This window comes from Oncorhynchus clarkii, chromosome 21 (genome assembly GCF_045791955.1).
Source record: "Oncorhynchus clarkii lewisi isolate Uvic-CL-2024 chromosome 21, UVic_Ocla_1.0, whole genome shotgun sequence".
NCBI classification, from domain to species: Eukaryota; Metazoa; Chordata; class Actinopteri; order Salmoniformes; family Salmonidae; genus Oncorhynchus; species Oncorhynchus clarkii.
Window position 1 is genome coordinate 44,799,372 of NC_092167.1, and position 17,047 is coordinate 44,816,418.

A 17,047-nucleotide genomic window follows, 5' to 3' on the forward strand; every position below is an offset into this window, starting at 1 on the left:
GTTAGGATGCCGAACTGCAGTCCAGTCAAGACCCTGCTGAGCATGCAGAGGAGCTTCTCTGAAATGGTTTACAGTTTGTGCTGAAATCCTTTTGGGTTCATTAGCTGTCCGTGTGGCTTGTGAAGAAGCCGGGTGTGGAAGTCGGATTTAAACACATTTTAGAGAAGAAAGCTTTTTGTGCGTATTGAATATTTCTGGGATCTTTTATTTCAGCTCGTGAAACATGGGACCAACACTTTACATGTTGATGCAGTGTTTACGTTTCTGTGTTAGTGTGTATTGTTCAACAGATAATTCCTTACTCATTGTGTCCAGTTTAATATTGTTTAAAGAGAGAGTGTCTTATTCTATAGATCCCAGCTGGTTTGACACTCTGCACTCACTATCCTGTCTGTCCTGACGAACATAGTCTGGTTTAGAGTAATGACTGGTCCATGTGCAGTGTACACTACATTATCAGCTGTGTGTAGGTTGTCATCTGTGCATGTGTGCACTTTTGTGTGGTTATAGCGAATACATAGGCATGCTTTTGTGAATGTGTATGTGTTCCATTGGACTGTATAGATGATGTGTGTGGCACTCGCTCAGACAGTTTGGCGCAGGCCCAGATCACACTGTCCTTTTGAAAGGGATACAGTGGCTTGCGAAAGAATTCACCCCCCTTGGCATTTTTCCTATTTTGTTGCCTGACAACCTGCAATTAAAATTGAAAAAAAAAAAAAGATTTACACAACATGCCTATCACTTTGAAGAAGCAAAATATTTTTTATTGTGAAACAAACAAGAAATAAGATAAACAACTGAACTTGAGCGTGCATAACTATTCACCCCCCAAAGTCAATACTTTGTAGAGACACCTTTTACAGCAATTACAGCTGCAAGTCTCTTGGGGTATGTCTCTATAAGCTTGGCACATCTAGCCACTGCGATTTTTGCCCATTCTTCAAGGCAAAACTGTTCCAGCTCCTTCAAATTGGATGGGTTCCTGCTGGTGTACAGCAATCTTTAAGTCATACCACATATTCCCAATTAGATTGAGGTCTGGGCTTTGACTAGGCCATTCCAAGACATTTAAATGTTTCCCCTTAAACCACTCGAGTGTTGCTTTAGCAGTATGCTTAGGGTCATTGTCCTGCTGGAAGGTGAACCTCCGTCCCAGTCTCAAATCTCTGGAAGACTGAAACAGGTTTCCATCAAGAATATCCCTGTATTTAGCACCATCCTTCAATTCTGACCAGTTTCCCAGTCCCTGCAGATGAAAAACATGGTGTTCTCGGGGTGATGAGAGGTGTTGAGTTTGCCTCCAGACTTAGCGTTTTCCTTGATGGCCAAAAAGCTAAACTTTTGTCTCATCTGACCAGAGTACCTTCTTCAATATGCTTGGGGAGTCTCCCACATGCCTTTTGACGAACACCAAATGTGTTTGCTTTTTTTGTTCTTTAAGCAATGGCTTTTTTTTCTGGCCACTTTTCCGTAAAGCCCAGATCTGTGGAGTGTACGGCTTAAAGTGGTCCTATGGACAGATACTCCAATCTCCGCTGTGGAGCTTTGCAGCTCCTTCAGGGTTATCTTTGACCTCTTTGTTGCCTCTCTGATTAATGCCCTCCTTGCCTGGTCCATGAGTTTTGGTGGGCGGCCCTCTCTGGCAGGTTTGTTGTGGCGCCATATTCTTTCTTTTTTTTTAGAATGGATTTAATAGTGCGCCATGGAATGTTCAAAGTTTCTGATATTTTTTTATTACCCAACCCTGATCTGTACTTCTCCACAACTTTGTTCCTGACCTGTTTGGAGAGCTCCTTGGTCTTCATGGTGCCGCTTGCTTAGTGGTGTTGCAGACTCTGGGGCCTTTCAGAACAGATGTGTGTGTGTATATAATGAGATCATGTGACAGATCATGTGACACTTAGATTGCACACAGGTGGACTTCATTGAACTAATCATGTGACTTCTGAAGGTAATAGGTTGCACCAGATCTTATTTAGGAACTTTAGGAACAAATATTCACGCACCACTTTTCCATTTTTTAGATTTTTTTTTTATATTTTGAAACTATTTTTGATTTCAGTTAACCAGTTTGGACTATTTTGTGTTCGTCCATTACATGAAATCCACATAAACATCTAGTTAAATTACAGGTTGTAACGCAACAAAATAAAGAAAAACGCCAAGGGGGATGAATACTTTTGCAAGGCACTGTAGGCTGTACTGCTGGACTCATTTGCTGTAGGATTCTCTAGAGCACAAATGAAAACAATGTGGCCTCTTGGGATGTGAGAGGAATATCATACCAGACTGTAAAATGGAAACATTGCTGGAAGAGGGTTTCTCAGACGTGATGTTTTTGACAGGATACAATAGTGCCCATGCGGAAATCCAATGACACAGTTTTGCTCTCTGATGCTGTTAAATGTCTTCAATACAATCTCTAGAATTAAGTTTGAAAATTTCAGACATTCATTTTTGAGAGGCTCTGTTCTTTGTAACCTTGGAGTGACGTGACCTTGTGGTACAGCACTATTCACCCATTAGCACAGTGTAGCACAGTGTTTTTAAAACAGATCATGTCAAATAAATCATGTAAATAATAAATCATGTAAATAATAAATCATGCAAATCTGTCTGGACGTGAATCGTGAACATCTGTCAACGTCTCACCAAATGGATGTTTATAGATGTGATTATACCATGGCATTATGGAATTCTCATTTCTGAATTGGCTTGGAGGGCATCCTAGAGCGTTCATTATTTCCTTGCAGCGCGCGGTTTCTCTGCACGGTCAAATTCAATGGCTATAGTTCATTCTTACATGTTCGATATTTGAGCTGCTTTTGAAAGCAAAAGTCAAATTTGGCATTTGTTGAGTTAGATTTTCCTTAATAGCAAGCTAGGACTGATGTTTTGGTTAGCTAAACTAGCAAGTCTGTGTTTGGTTATCAAGGCAACTACTGTATCTATCTAGTCAACTCGGAAGCTACTTCAGTGGATGTTGAACACATTTCTTGTGCCAAATTAACGCATTTCTGGCTGAAAATGTGTTAAATTATAGCCATGGTATAACAGGGATAATCAAATAGGGGCTCTATGCGTTCTCTGGAAATAGTTCCGCCACTTCCACGCCATTAATTATTTAGCATAAAATGCATAGGCCCTCATTGATTATCCCTTACTTAATACACAAGACTTGATGCCTGCGACCTTTAACCTGAGTATGACCTATAACATTTGATCTTTGAACTCTCTCCAGACCCCTGTCTGACCGTGATGCCTCCATGCATGGGTGACGCAGACCGTTTCAGCCTGGAGGCCCTCCGGGTCATTCACAAACAGCTGGATGATGACAATGACGGGGGAATCGAGGTCAACGAGAGTGTAGAGGTGAGTAATACTAAAACTGGATTAGTCTATGTATGTGACATTCGCTGATCATTTGTGATACCAAGACATTGGTGTTATCAAGTCATGTATGTAACCTGATTATTTCTGTTACAAGTCATGTGTGTAATTTGGTCATTGTTGTTATGAAGTCATCTGTTACCAAGTCGTCATTGTTCCCTGGTCATTTCTGTTTTCCAAGTTATTTTTTTTTTAATGATACTGTTTTGAGTATGCATTGTTAAGGTGGGAACGCTTTGTGGCTTTAAAAGTTGACCTGAACTTGGCCTTAAAGCCTTACAGCCTCATAAACAACGCCATAAACTAATGGAGTAATGTTTGCAAGCCATTATCAGCTTAGGAAGCTCGTGGAGAGATAGTGGAGATAAGAGAGGGAGAGAGAGAGAGAGAATTATAACATGATAGGCCTTTCTCAGTGTGATTGACAGTAAGACCACCATGACCTGGCCTGACCTATAACCTCTCGTAATCAGCACCGTTTAGTTGAATAAAAAAACACATTTATTGTGTGTGTGTGTGTGTGTGTGTGTGTGTGCTTACACATTTGTGTTTGTGTGCCCATGCATGTGTGGGATGACGGAGCAAGGCCCTGCACCTTTATGGGAGCACAGAGCAAGGCCCTGCACCTTTATGGGAGCACAGAGCAAGGCCCTGCACCTTTATGGGAGCACAGAGCAAGGCCCTGCACATTTATGGGAGCACAGACCAAGGCCCTGCGCCTTGAAAGAGTAAAGAGAAGCTTCGTAAAAGCCCATGTTTATGGCCCCAGTAGGATTTGATAGCTCTTCTTGAGTGCAAGGAGGCAAAGAGTTGCCCATTCTGCCAAGACATGAGCTGTCCTCGGATCAGCCCTTAACCTCTTGGAACTCCCCATACCGGATCCGGTATCAGGAATACAGACTCAAGCTCATTACCATAACGCAACGTTAACTATTCATGAAAATCGCAAATGAAATGAAATAAATATGCCATCTCGCAAGCTTAGCCTTTTGTAAACAAAACTGTCATCTCAGATTTTCAAAATATGCTTCTCAACCATAGGAAAACAATAATTTGTGTAACAGTAGCTAGCAAACAAAGGATTTAGCGTTAGCATTAGCGTTAGCATCCAGCACGCAACATTTCAACAAAAACATAAAAGCCTTCAAATAAAATCATTTACCTTTGAAGAACTTCTGATGTTTTCAATGAGGATACTCTCAGTTGGATAGCAGATGCTCAGTTTTTCCAAAAAGATTCTTTGTGTATTAGAAATAGCTCCGTTTTATACATCACATTTGGCTACCAAAAAAAAACCGAAAATTCAGTCCTCAAAACGCGAACTTTTTTCCAAATTAACTCCATAATATCGACTGAAAACATGGCAAACGCTGTTTAGAATCAATCATCAAGGTGTTTTTCACATATCTCTTCATTGATACATCGTTCTTGGACACATGCTTTCTCCCCTGAATCAAATGGTAAAGTGGAAGCAGCTGGCAATTGCGCACCGAATTCGACGCAGGACACCAGGCGGACACTTGGAAAATGTAGTCTCTTATGGTCAATCTTCCAATGATATGCCTACAAATACGTCACAATGCTGCTAAGACCTTGGGCGAACGACAGAAAGTGTAGGCTCATTCCTTGCGCAATCACAGCCATATAAGGAGACAATGGAAAACAGAGCTTCAGAAATTCTGCTAATTCCTGGGTGATGCATCATCTTGGTTTCGCCTGTAGAATGAGTTCTGGGGCACTTACAGACAAAATCTTTGCAGATTCTGAAACTTCAGAGTGTTTTCTTTCCAAAACGGTCAAGAATATGCATAGTCGAGCATCTTTTCGTGACAAAATATCGCGCTTAAAACGGGAACGTTTTTTATCCAAAAATGAAATAGCGCCCCCAGAGATCCAACAGGTTAAGAGGACGGTTGTAGTGTCACTAGAGATCCCCAGTGGTGTACGACTAGGTGCAACATCCAACATCCAGTGAGATTGCAGAGCGCCAAATTCCAATACAGAAATACTCATTATGATAATTCAGAAAAGATACAACTATTTTACATTGGTTTAAAGATTAACTTCTTGTGAATCCAACCACCGTGTCAGATTTCAAAAATGCTTTACGGCGAAAGCAAACCATGCGATTATTTGAGAACATAGCCCCGCAGACAAATCATTACAAACAGTAACTAGCCAAGTAGAAGAGTTACACAAGTCAGAAATGGAGATAAAATTAATCCCTTACCTTTGAAGAGCTTCATATTGTGGCATTCAGAAGACATTAATTTATTCAATAAATGTTCCTTTTGTTTGATAAAGTCTCTCTTTATATCCGAAAACCCCCGTTTTGTTCGCATTTTCTTCAGTAATCCACAGGCTCAAACACAGTCACAACAGGCAGACAAAAAAATATAAATTGTATCCGTAAAGTTCATAGAAACATGTCAAACTATGTTTATATTCAATCCTCAGGTTGTTTTTAGCCTAAATAATCTATAATATTTCAACCGGAAAATAACGTCATCAATATAAAAGGTAAACAAGAAAGGCACTCTCTCGGTCGCGCGCATGAAGAACCTCTGTGACACGGCAGGGTCCACTCATTCAGACTGGTCTTACGCCCTCATTTTTCAGAATACAAGCTCGAAACAATTTCTAAAGACTGTTGACGTCTAGTGGAAGGCATAGGAACTGCAATTTGAGTCCTAAGTCAATGGATACGTAATGGCATTGAATAGAAAATAAATCCTACTTCCTGGATGGATTTTTCTCAGGTTTTCGCCTGCCAAATCAGTTCTGTTATACTCACAGACATTATTTTAACAGTTTTTGAAACTAGTGTTTTCTATCCAAATCTACTAATTATATGCATGTCCTATCTTCTGGGCCTGAGTAGAAAGCTGTTTAATTTGGGCATGCTTTTCATCCAAATTTCAAATGCTGCCCCCTACCCTAGAGAAGTTAAACAGGGTATGGTAGTAGGTGCCAGGCGCACCAGTTTGTGTCAAGAACTGCAATGCTGCTGGATTTGTCACTCAACAGTTTCCAGTGTGCATCAAGAATGGTCCACCAGCCACAGAACATCCAGCCAACTTGACACAACTGTTGGAGTCAACATGGACCAGCATCCCTGATGAATTGAGATGCTCTGAGGGCAACAGGAAGGTGTTCCTAATGTTTGGTATACTCAGTGTATATACATTATTCCCAATAACTTGTTTGACACACTTTGTTTGATTATTTTATTATGAATGAAAAATTGTGTTAAGGGTTAAATGCCTTTTGGGAGTTTGTAAGAAAATTGGTGAAGTCGGTGTTGATGGTGACAGGGTTGAGGAAAGGGGGCCACTTTAGGGATGTCCTCACCCCCTGCCACACTCACACAACCTCAATCTCTCTTCCTGGCAGTAGTGAGGTAACGGGTGACAGTGATCAGGTAACGGAGTTGACAGTAACCTTGTCACAGGGGACATAATATGGTGATAGTGACACCAGTAGTGATGGGGTTCTAGTGTAGTGTAGGGCTGCTGGATAGTGACACCAGTGGTGAGGGTTCTAGTGTAGTGTAGGGCTACTGGATAGTGACACCAGTAGTGATGGGGTTCTAGTGTAGTGTAGGGCTACTGGATAGTGACACCAGTAGTGAGGGTTCTAGTGTAGTACAGGGCTACTGGATAGTGACACCAGTAGTGATGGGGTTCTAGTGTAGTGTAGGGCTGCTGCATAGTGACACCAGTAGTGAGGGTTCTAGTGTAGTGTAGGGCTACTGGATAGTGACACCAGTAGTGATGGGGTTCTAGTGTAGTGTAGGGCTACTGGATAGTGACACCAGTAGTGATGGGGTTCCAGTGTAGTACAGGGCTTCTGGATAGTGACACCAGTAGTGATGGTGTAGGGCTGCTGGATAGTGACACCAGTCATGATGGGGTTCTAGTGTAGTGTAGGGCTGCTGGATAGTGACACCAGTCATGATGGGGTTCTAGTGTAGTATAGGGCTGCTGGATAGTGACACCAGTAGTGATGGGGTTCTAGTGTAGTGTAGGGCTACTGGATAGTGACACCAGTAGTGATGGGGTTCTAGTGTAGGGCTACTGGATAGTGGACCATCACCTGTTTGACTGAGTTCTGCTTGTGGAGTGTATGTGGGTTGTTGTTTTGATTTCCTAGCTGGTCTCCAGTGTAAAAGGGCTCTGTGGTACCCATAGACATGCCTGGAAGCGTGTACACACACACACACACACACACACACACACACACACACACACACACACACACACAGGCAGGCATAATTTATTGAGGGAAGGATAGCTCAGCGAGTTGTTGACATGTGCTACTGGTCACCACCAGAGGATCCATGGCTAGATATTCAGACCTCCTCAAATCACACACACTGCCCCACCCATCCCCTTGATCTCTCACACACACACTGCCCCACCCAGCCCCTTCATCTCTCACACACACACTGCCCCACCCATCCCCTTCATCTCTCACTCTCACACTGCCCCCCTGCCCCACCCAGTCCCTTGATCTCTCACGCACACACTGCCCCCTGGCCCTTCATCTCTCACACACACACACTGCCCCACCCAGCCCCTTCGTCTCTCACACACACACTGCCCCACCCAGCCCCTTCATCTCTCACACACACACTGCCCCACCCAGCCCCTTCATCTCTCACACACACACTGCCCCCCTGCCCCACTCAGCCCCTTCATCTCTCACACACACACACACTGCCCCACCCAGCCCCTTCGTCTCTCACACACACACTGCCCCACCCAGCCCCTTCATCTCTCACACACACACACTGCCCCACCCAGCCCCTTCATCTCATCTCTCACACACACACTGCCCCACCCAGCCCCTTCATCTCTCACACACACACTGCCCCCCTGCCCCACTCAGCCCCTTCATCTCTCACACACACACACACTGCCCCACCCAGCCCCTTCGTCTCTCACACACACACTGCCCCACCCAGCCCCTTCATCTCTCACACACACACACTGCCCCACCCAGCCCCTTCATCTCATCTCTCACACACACACTGCCCCACCCAGCCCCTTCATCTCTCACACACACACTGCCCCACCCAGCCCCTTCATCTCTCACACACACACTGCCCCCCTGCCCCACCCAGCCCATCCATCTCTCACACACACTGCCCCCCTGCCCCACCCAGCCCATCTCTCACACACACACTGCCCCCCCTGCCCCACCCAGCCCCTTCATCTCTCACTGCCCCCCTGCCCCACCCAGCCCCTTCATCTCTCACGCACAACCTTACAGAAGTTCCGAGTGTGTTGTTTGAAAGGGCAGCAGAGGCTCATGGGAAGACCCAACTAGAATCCAACTCAGACAACTAGCCCCTTTGTATTGTGTGCGTGCTTCCTGTCCATTTGAGATAATGTCCTAGTCATTTGTCAGGTGACTCAGCTATTTTCAAAAACTCCCGTTGGATAACAACATCAATAGCAAACGAACTGAAGTTGTGCAACTTGTCAATGTGTTTGTTAACAAATAAACGTCCACTGTTTAAACTTTGTCATTCTGTTTTCTAGGAAACCAACTCAAGTGGAAATGGCAGTCATTTCTCCTGTTCAACCATTTAGGAGAACTACAGCTGACATACTGATAGATTTGACTAAAACACTGAATACTAACACTCCCACTTGTCTCACTGGCACTGACTTTACTGACAGTTGGTTTGAGTAAAGGTTTGAGGTAATTCACTTACCTAGCTGCCTTGAGATAAATACTCTGGTAGTCGCTCTGCATAAGACCGTCTGCTAAATGACTAAACCATCTACAGTATCTATGACCCATATTCATTCCTGAAACATGAAGAAGTTTATTTATTCTCAGTATGGTTGATATTGCCTTCCAGTCACTGATCTCAACCCACAGCAAGACCACAAATTATCACAGCAATTAATACCGTAGACGGCCCAACCCACAAAACCCACACTGAGAACCACATTGAGCTAATCCTCGAAGGTAACCTCTGGTTGAGAACCACATTGAGCTAATCCTCGAAGGTAACCTCTGGTTTAGAACCACATTGAGCTAATCCTCGAAGGTAACCTCTGGTTTAGAACCACATTGAGCTAATCCTCGAAGGTAACCTCTGGTTTAGAACCACATTGAGCTAATCCTCGAAGGTAACCTCTGGTTTAGAACCACATTGAGCTAATCCTCGAAGGTAACCTCTGGTTTAGAACCACATTGAGCTAATCCTCGAAGGTAACCTCTGGTTTAGAACCACATTGAGCTAATCCTCGAAGGTAACCTCTGGTTTAGAACAACATTGAGCTAATCCTCAAAGGTAACCTCTGGTTTAGAACCACATTGAGCTAATCCTCGAAGGTAACCTCTGGTTTAGAACCACATTGAGCTAATCCTCGAAGGTAACCTCTGGTTTAGAACCACATTGAGCTAATCCTCGAAGGTAACCTCTGGTTTAGAACAACATTGAGCTAATCCTCAAAGGTAACCTCTGGTTTAGAACCACATTGAGCTAATCCTCGAAGGTAACCTCTGGTTTAGAACCACATTGAGCTAATCCTCGAAGGTAACCTCTGGTTTAGAACCACATTGAGCTAATCCTCGAAGGTAACCTCTGGTTTAGAACCACATTGAGCTAATCCTCGAAGGTAACCTCTGGTTTAGAACAACATTGAGCTAATCCTCAAAGGTAACCTCTGGTTTAGAACCACATTGAGCTAATCCTCGAAGGTAACCTCTGGTTTAGAACCACATTGAGCTAATCCTCGAAGGTAACCTCTGGTTTAGAACCACATTGAGCTAATCCTCGAAGGTAACCTCTGGTTTAGAACCACATTGAGCTAATCCTCGAAGGTAACCTCTGGTTTAGAACCACATTGAGCTAATCCTCGAAGGTAGCCTCTGGTTTAGAACCACATTGAGCTAATCCTCGAAGGTAACCTCTGGTTTAGAACCACATTGAGCTAATCCTCGAAGGTAGCCTCTGGTTTAGAACCACATTGAGCTAATCCTCGAAGGTAACCTCTGGTTTAGAACCACATTGAGCTAGCCTCTGTAGTCCTTATATCCTACCTTTATGGTGTACAGCTCTGTTATTGGTCAATGCAAAAACCTGAGTCAACATTCTCCCTTCTAGCTCTACACACACACACACACACACACATACACACACACACACACACGCTCCCTTCTCTCCTAGCTCAACACAGAGCTTTGTAGCTATCATGACTCACTGTTTAAAACCCAGGTAGGGAGCAGAATAGCAGTGCTTTATTGTGGCGTAGCGACACAACTCGTGCCAAATCAACTCATGCTGTTCCCAAGGCGATTGGAGCTTTTAAGGTTTTGTTGTGTTGCCCATACCTGTTTCCTTGGCAATGTCGGTTGGTGCTGTGGCTATTCAGGGGCTGTTGTGAGGGCTAGAGAAAGGTAGGTTGTTGATGGCAGGGTGTTATGGAGGAGATCTAGTGTACCAGAGAAAGACCTCCGGTGGTTAGGCTGCTATGTGGGAGAAGGACACAGTCTAGGCTGCTCAAACACCATATTCACAACACCTGTGGTCTGACCATAGAGACTTGAGGTCGACCGATTTTAGGATTTTTCAACGCCGATACAGATTGTTGGAGGACCAAAAAAAGCCGATACCGATTAATCTGGCAATTTTGTAAATATATATTTGTAATAATGACAATTAATACAATACTGAATGAACAATGAACCCTATTATTTTAACTTAATATAATACATGAATAAAATCTATTTCGTCTCAAATAAATAATGAAACATGTTCAATTTGGTTGAAATAATGCAAAAACACAGTGTTGGAGAAGAAAGTAAAAGTGCAAATGTGCCATGTAAGAAAGCTAAGTTCCTTGCTCAGAACATGAGAACACATGAAAGAGCTGCTCGCAAACGCAGTAAAGTGCTGTTTGAATGAATGCTTACGAGCCTGCTGCTGCCTACCACCGCTCAGTCAGACTGCTCTATCAAATTTCAAATCATAGACTTAATTATAATATAATAAACACACAGAACTACGAGCCTTTGGTCATTAATATGGTAAAATCCGGACACTATCATTTCGAAAACAAAACGTTTATTCTCTCAGTGAAACGGAACCGTTCGGTATTTTATCTAACGGGTGGCATCCATAAGTCTAAATATTGCTGATACATTGCACAACCTTCAATGTTATGTCATAATTATGTAAAATTCTGGCAAATTAATAACGGTCTTTGTTAGGAAGAAATGGTCTTCACACAGTTCGCAACGAGCCAGGCGACCCAAACTGCTGCATATACCCTGACTCTGCTTGCACTGAACGCAAGAGAAGAGACACAATTTCCCTAGTTAATATTGCCTGCAAACATGCATTTATTTTAACTAAGTATGTCGTTTTCAAAATGTATACTTTTGTGTATTGATTTTAAGAAAGGCATTGGTGTTTAGGGTTAGGTACATTGGTGTTTAGGGTTAGGTACATTGGTGTTTAGGGTTAGGTACATTGGTGTTTAGGGTTAGGTACATTGGTGTTTAGGGTTAGGTACATTGGTGTTTAGGGTTAGGTACATTGGTGTTTAGGGTTAGGTACATTGATGTTATGGTTAGGTACATTGGTGTTTAGGGTTAGGTACATTGGTGTTTAGGGTTAGGTACATTGATGTTATGGTTAGGTACATTGGTGTTTAAGGTTAGGTACATTGGTGTCTATGGTTAGGTACATTGGTGTTTAGGGTTAGGTACATTGGTGTTTACGGTTAGGTACATTGGTGTTTAGGGTTAGGTACATTGGTGTTTAGGGTTAGGTACATTGGTGTTTACGGTTAGGTACATTGGTGTTTAGGGTTAGGTACATTGGTGTTTAGGGTTAGGTACATTGGTGTTTAGGGTTAGGTACATTGGTGTTTACGGTTAGGTACATTGGTGTTTAGGGTTAGGTACATTTGTGTTTAGGGTTAGGTACATTGGTGTTTACGGTTAGGTACATTGGTGTTTAGGGTTAGGTACATTGGTGTTTAGGGTTAGGTACATTGGTGTTTAAGGTTAGGTACATTGGTGTCTATGGTTAGGTACATTGGTGTTTATGGTTAGGTACATTGGTGTTTAGGGTTAGGTACATTGGTGTTTACGGTTAGGTACATTGGTGTTTAGGGTTAGGTACATTGGTGTTTAGGGTTAGGTACATTGGTGTTTAGGGTTAGGTACATTGGTGTTTAGGGTTAGGTACATTGGTGTTTAGGGTTAGGTACATTGGTGTTTACGGTTAGGTACATTGGTGTTTAGGGTTAGGTACATTGGTGTTTAGGGTTAGGTACATTGGTGTTTACGGTTAGGTACATTGGTGTTTACGGTTAGGTACATTGGTGTTTACGGTTAGGTACATTGGTGTTTAGGGTTAGGTACATTGGTGTTTAGGGTTAGGTACATTGGTGTTTACGGTTAGGTACATTGGTGTTTACGGTTAGGTACATTGGTGTTTACGGTTAGGTACATTGGTGTTTAGGGTTAGGTACATTGGTGTTTAGGGTTAGGTACATTGGTGTTTAGGGTTAGGTACATTGGTGTTTACGGTTAGGTACATTGGTGTTTAGGGTTAGGTACATTTGTGTTTAGAGTTAGGTACATTGGTGTTTAGAGTTAGGTACATTGGTGTTTAGGGTTAGGTACATTGGTGTCTATGGTTAGGTACATTGGTGTCTATGGTTAGGTACATTGGTGTTTAGGGTTAGGTACATTGGTGTTTAGGGTTAGGTACATTGGTGTTTAGGGTTAGGTACATTGGTGTTTAGGGTTAGGTACATTGGTGTTTAGGGTTAGGTACATTGGTGTTTAGGGTTAGGTACATTGGTGTTTAGGGTTAGGTACATTGGTGTTTAGGGTTAGGTACATTGGTGTTTAGGGTTAGGTACATTGGTGTTTACGGTTAGGTACATTGGTGTTTACGGTTAGGTACATTGGTGTTTAGAGTTAGGTACATTTGTGTTTAGAGTTAGGTACATTGGTGTTTACGGTTAGGTACATTGGTGTTTACGGTTAGGTACATTGGTGTTTAGAGTTAGGTACAGTCGTGCAACGAATGTGCTTTTTTTCCTGCGAATGTGCTTTTGTTAAATCATCCCCCGTTTGGCAAAGTTGAAGTAGGCTGTGACTCGATGATAAATTAACAGGCACCGCATTGATTATATGCAACGCAGGACTAGCTAGTTAACCTAGTAATATCATCAACCATGTGTAGTTAACTCGTGATTATGGTAAGATTGATTGTTTTTTATAAGTTAAGTTTAATGCTACTGTAGCTAGCAACTTACCTTGGCTCCTTGCGGACACAAGGTCCTTTTGACGCTGCACTCGCGCAACAGGTGGTCAGCCTGTCACATAGTCTCCTCATGGATTTCAATGTAATCGGCGTCCAAAAATGCAGATTACCGATTGTTATGAAAACTTGAAATCGTCCCTAATTAATCGGCCAACTTCTAATAGAGACACAACTAATAGATCTCACATCACACTGAAAGTCACGTCTGCTGGTATCCATGATCCTCTACAATGTCATAACTCTGTGCCTGTATTTAACTTGTTAGTTTGTGTTCCCACTGTGTCAGTTCTATTGCAGTCTGTAATGATAGAATAACCAGTAATATTAACCAAATGTCTTTTTCTTCTTGCAGTTTATTAGAGAAGATATGAAGCAACAACAAACTAACAAACACAGTAACCTTCACAGGGAAGACCAACACATCACTGTGGAAGAGCTGTGGAAGGGCTGGAAAACCTCAGAAGGTAGGAGAGAGATGGAGGGAGGGAGGGATTGTTTAAAATAGGGAGGAAGGGAGAGAGGGTAAATCTAATCCAACTTTATTAGCCATATGCGCCGAATACAACAAGTGTGAGGGGGTGGGAGGAAGGGAGAGGGGGTAAATGGAAGGGAAGGGGGGTGGGAGGAAGGGAGGGGGGTGGGAGGAAGGGAGAGGGGGTAAATGGAAGGGAGAGGGGGTGGGAGGAAGGGAGGGGGGGTGGGAGGAAGGGAGAGGGGGTAAATGGAAGGGACAGGGGGTAAATGGAGAGGAGAGGGGGTGGGAGGAAGGGAGATGGGGTAAATGGAAGGGAGGGGGGGTGGGAGGAAGGGAGAGGGGGTAAATGGAAGGGAGAGGGGGTAAATGGAAGGGAGGAATGGGAGAGAGGGTAAATGGAAGGGAGGAATGGGAGAGGGGGTAAATGGAAGGGAGGAATGGGAGAGAGGGTAAATGGAAGGGAGGAATGGGAGAGAGGGTAAATGGAAGGGAGGAATGGGAGAGAGGGTAAATGGAAGGGAGGAATGGGAGAGAGGGTAAATGGAAGAGAGGAATGGGAGAGAGGGTAAATGGAAGGGAGGAATGGGAGAGGGGGTAAATGGAAGGGAGGAATGGGAGAGGGGGTAAATGGAAGGGAGGAATGGGAGAGGGGGTAAATGGAAGGGAGGAATGGGAGAGGGGGTAAATGGAAGGGAGGAATGGGAGAGAGGGTAAATGGAAGAGAGGAATGGGAGAGAGGGTACATGGAAGGGAGGAATGGGAGAGAGGGTAAATGGAATGGGAGAGGGGGTAAATGGAAGGGAGGAATGGGAGAGGGGGTAAATGGAAGGGAGGAATGGGAGAGAGGGTAAATGGAATGGGAGAGGGGGTAAATGGAAGGGAGGAATGGGAGAGGGGGTAAATGGAAGGGAGGAATGAGAGAGAGGGTAAATGGAAGGGAGGGAAGGGAGGAATGGGAGAGGGGGTAAATGGAAGGGAGGAATGGGAGAGAGGGTAAATGGAAGGGAGGAATGGGAGAGAGGGTAAATGGAAGGGAGGAATGGGAGAGAGGGTAAATGGAAGGGAGGAATGTGAGGGGGTAAATGGAAGGGAGGAATGGGAGAGAGGGTAAATGGAAGGGAGGAATGGGAGAGAGGGTAAATGGAAGGGAGGAATGGGAGAGAGGGTAAATGGAAGGGAGGAATGGGAGAGAGGGTAAATGGAATGGAGGAATGGGAGAGAGGGTAAATGGAAGGGAGGAATGGGAGAGGGGGTAAATGGAATGGGAGGAATGGGAGAGAGGGTAAATGGAAGGGAGGAATGGGAGGGGGTAAATGGAAGGGAGGAATGGGAGAGAGGGTAAATGGAAGGGAGGAATGGGAGAGAGGGTAAATGGAAGGGAGGAATGGGAGAGAGGGTAAATGGAAGGGAGGAATGGGAGAGGGGGTAAATGGAAGGGAGGAATGGGAGAGGGGGTAAATGGAAGGGAGGAATGGGAGAGAGGGTAAATGGAAGGGAGGAATGGGAGAGAGGGTCAATGGAAGGGAGGAATGGGAGAGAGGGTCAATGGAAGGGAGGAATGGGAGAGAGGGTAAATGGAAGGGAGGAATGGGAGAGAGGGTAAATGGAAGAGAGGAATGGGGAGAGGGTAAATGGAAGGAAGGAATGGGAGAGAGGGTAAATGGAAGGGAGGAATGGGAGAGAGGGTAAATGGAAGGGAGGAATGGGGGAGAGGGTAAATGGAAGGGAGGAATGAGAGAGGGGGTAAATGGAAGAAGCAAATGTCAATTTCAGTCTCTGTCTGCAGTTCATAACTGGACGACGGAGGACACAGTCCAGTGGCTGAAGGAATCTGTGGAGCTGCCTCAGTACGAGACGAGCTTCAGAGAGTTCCGGATCAATGGAAACACTCTGCCTCGGTGACTACATTATCACTCAACACAGCATATCACAGATACCAACAACACCACTGAACTGAATCGTGTCTTCCATGTTGTGTAAACAGTAGTGATTTTGTGTGATGGTGAAGATATCGCTCTGCACTGCTTTATCAATATGTAGATATATGCTAAACGGTTTCAGGTTTAGTTTGAAAAGTTGAAATGCACAATCATAAACAATGAGCTCAATTTGTTACTCAGTCCAATGCTCCCTTCTGCTGGATATGTGAGGTTAATGCAGGTAGAATGGGAAAGAAAGTATCAAACAGGACACACACACATAAAACATATGCCCACTTCGACTAGCAAAACATCTCCCTGCCCATGTTGTCCGATAGTCACGTTAGTGCAGTTCAGACATCCCAGTTTATGTCATGACCCCGAAGTCAGCAGGCGATTGTTATATCAAGGAGTCACCTTTATATGGACTTGATCTTGTTTAGATGGGACCAATAACACCGTCTTAATGACACGAAGGGGAGAGTCAGAGCAGTTCCACTAGAATCTCTTCAGGAATGAGACTCGCTGAGACTCCATGTACTCATGTATGGAATGACTACATGGATAGAAGAGGGTTGAAGAGGAGGGTTGAAGGGGGTCAGGGGAGTTGTTTTACCCCCCCCCCCCCCCCCCCGTACCCGTGGGGGGTGCTGACTCATTAAATGATGTCACAGCAGTGGATTGGGTGTCGCTGGCTGCCATGTTGTCTAAACTGTTCAGACACACTGACACGCACACTGACGCGCACACTGACACGCACACTGACGCGCACGCACACTGACGCACACGCACAGTGACGCGCACGCACAGTGACGCGCACGCACAGTGACGCACACGCACAGTGACACACGCGCACACTGACACACGCGCACACTGACACACGTACACACTGACACACACACTGACACGCGCACTGACACACACACTGACACACACACACTGACACGCACACTG

General features: G+C 44.3%; 1 protein-coding gene across 4 annotated transcripts in view; it reads left to right on the plus strand.

Annotated features, from left to right (window-relative positions):
• LOC139379095 (stromal interaction molecule 2-like) overlaps nucleotides 1–17,047 on the plus strand; it is a 70,800-nt gene that overhangs the window by 40,975 nt on the left and 12,778 nt on the right. For 3 of the 4 annotated variants that reach the window (XM_071121901.1, XM_071121902.1, XM_071121903.1), the window contains exons 2-4: nucleotides 3,245–3,375; nucleotides 14,052–14,163; nucleotides 15,961–16,072. In XM_071121901.1, the coding sequence (XP_070978002.1) occupies nucleotides 3,245–3,375; nucleotides 14,052–14,163; nucleotides 15,961–16,072 (355 nt within the window). Of the gene's footprint in view, nucleotides 1–3,244; nucleotides 3,376–13,972; nucleotides 14,164–15,960; nucleotides 16,073–17,047 lie in introns of those variants that run through there. The other variant, XM_071121904.1, reaches the window with a different exon arrangement.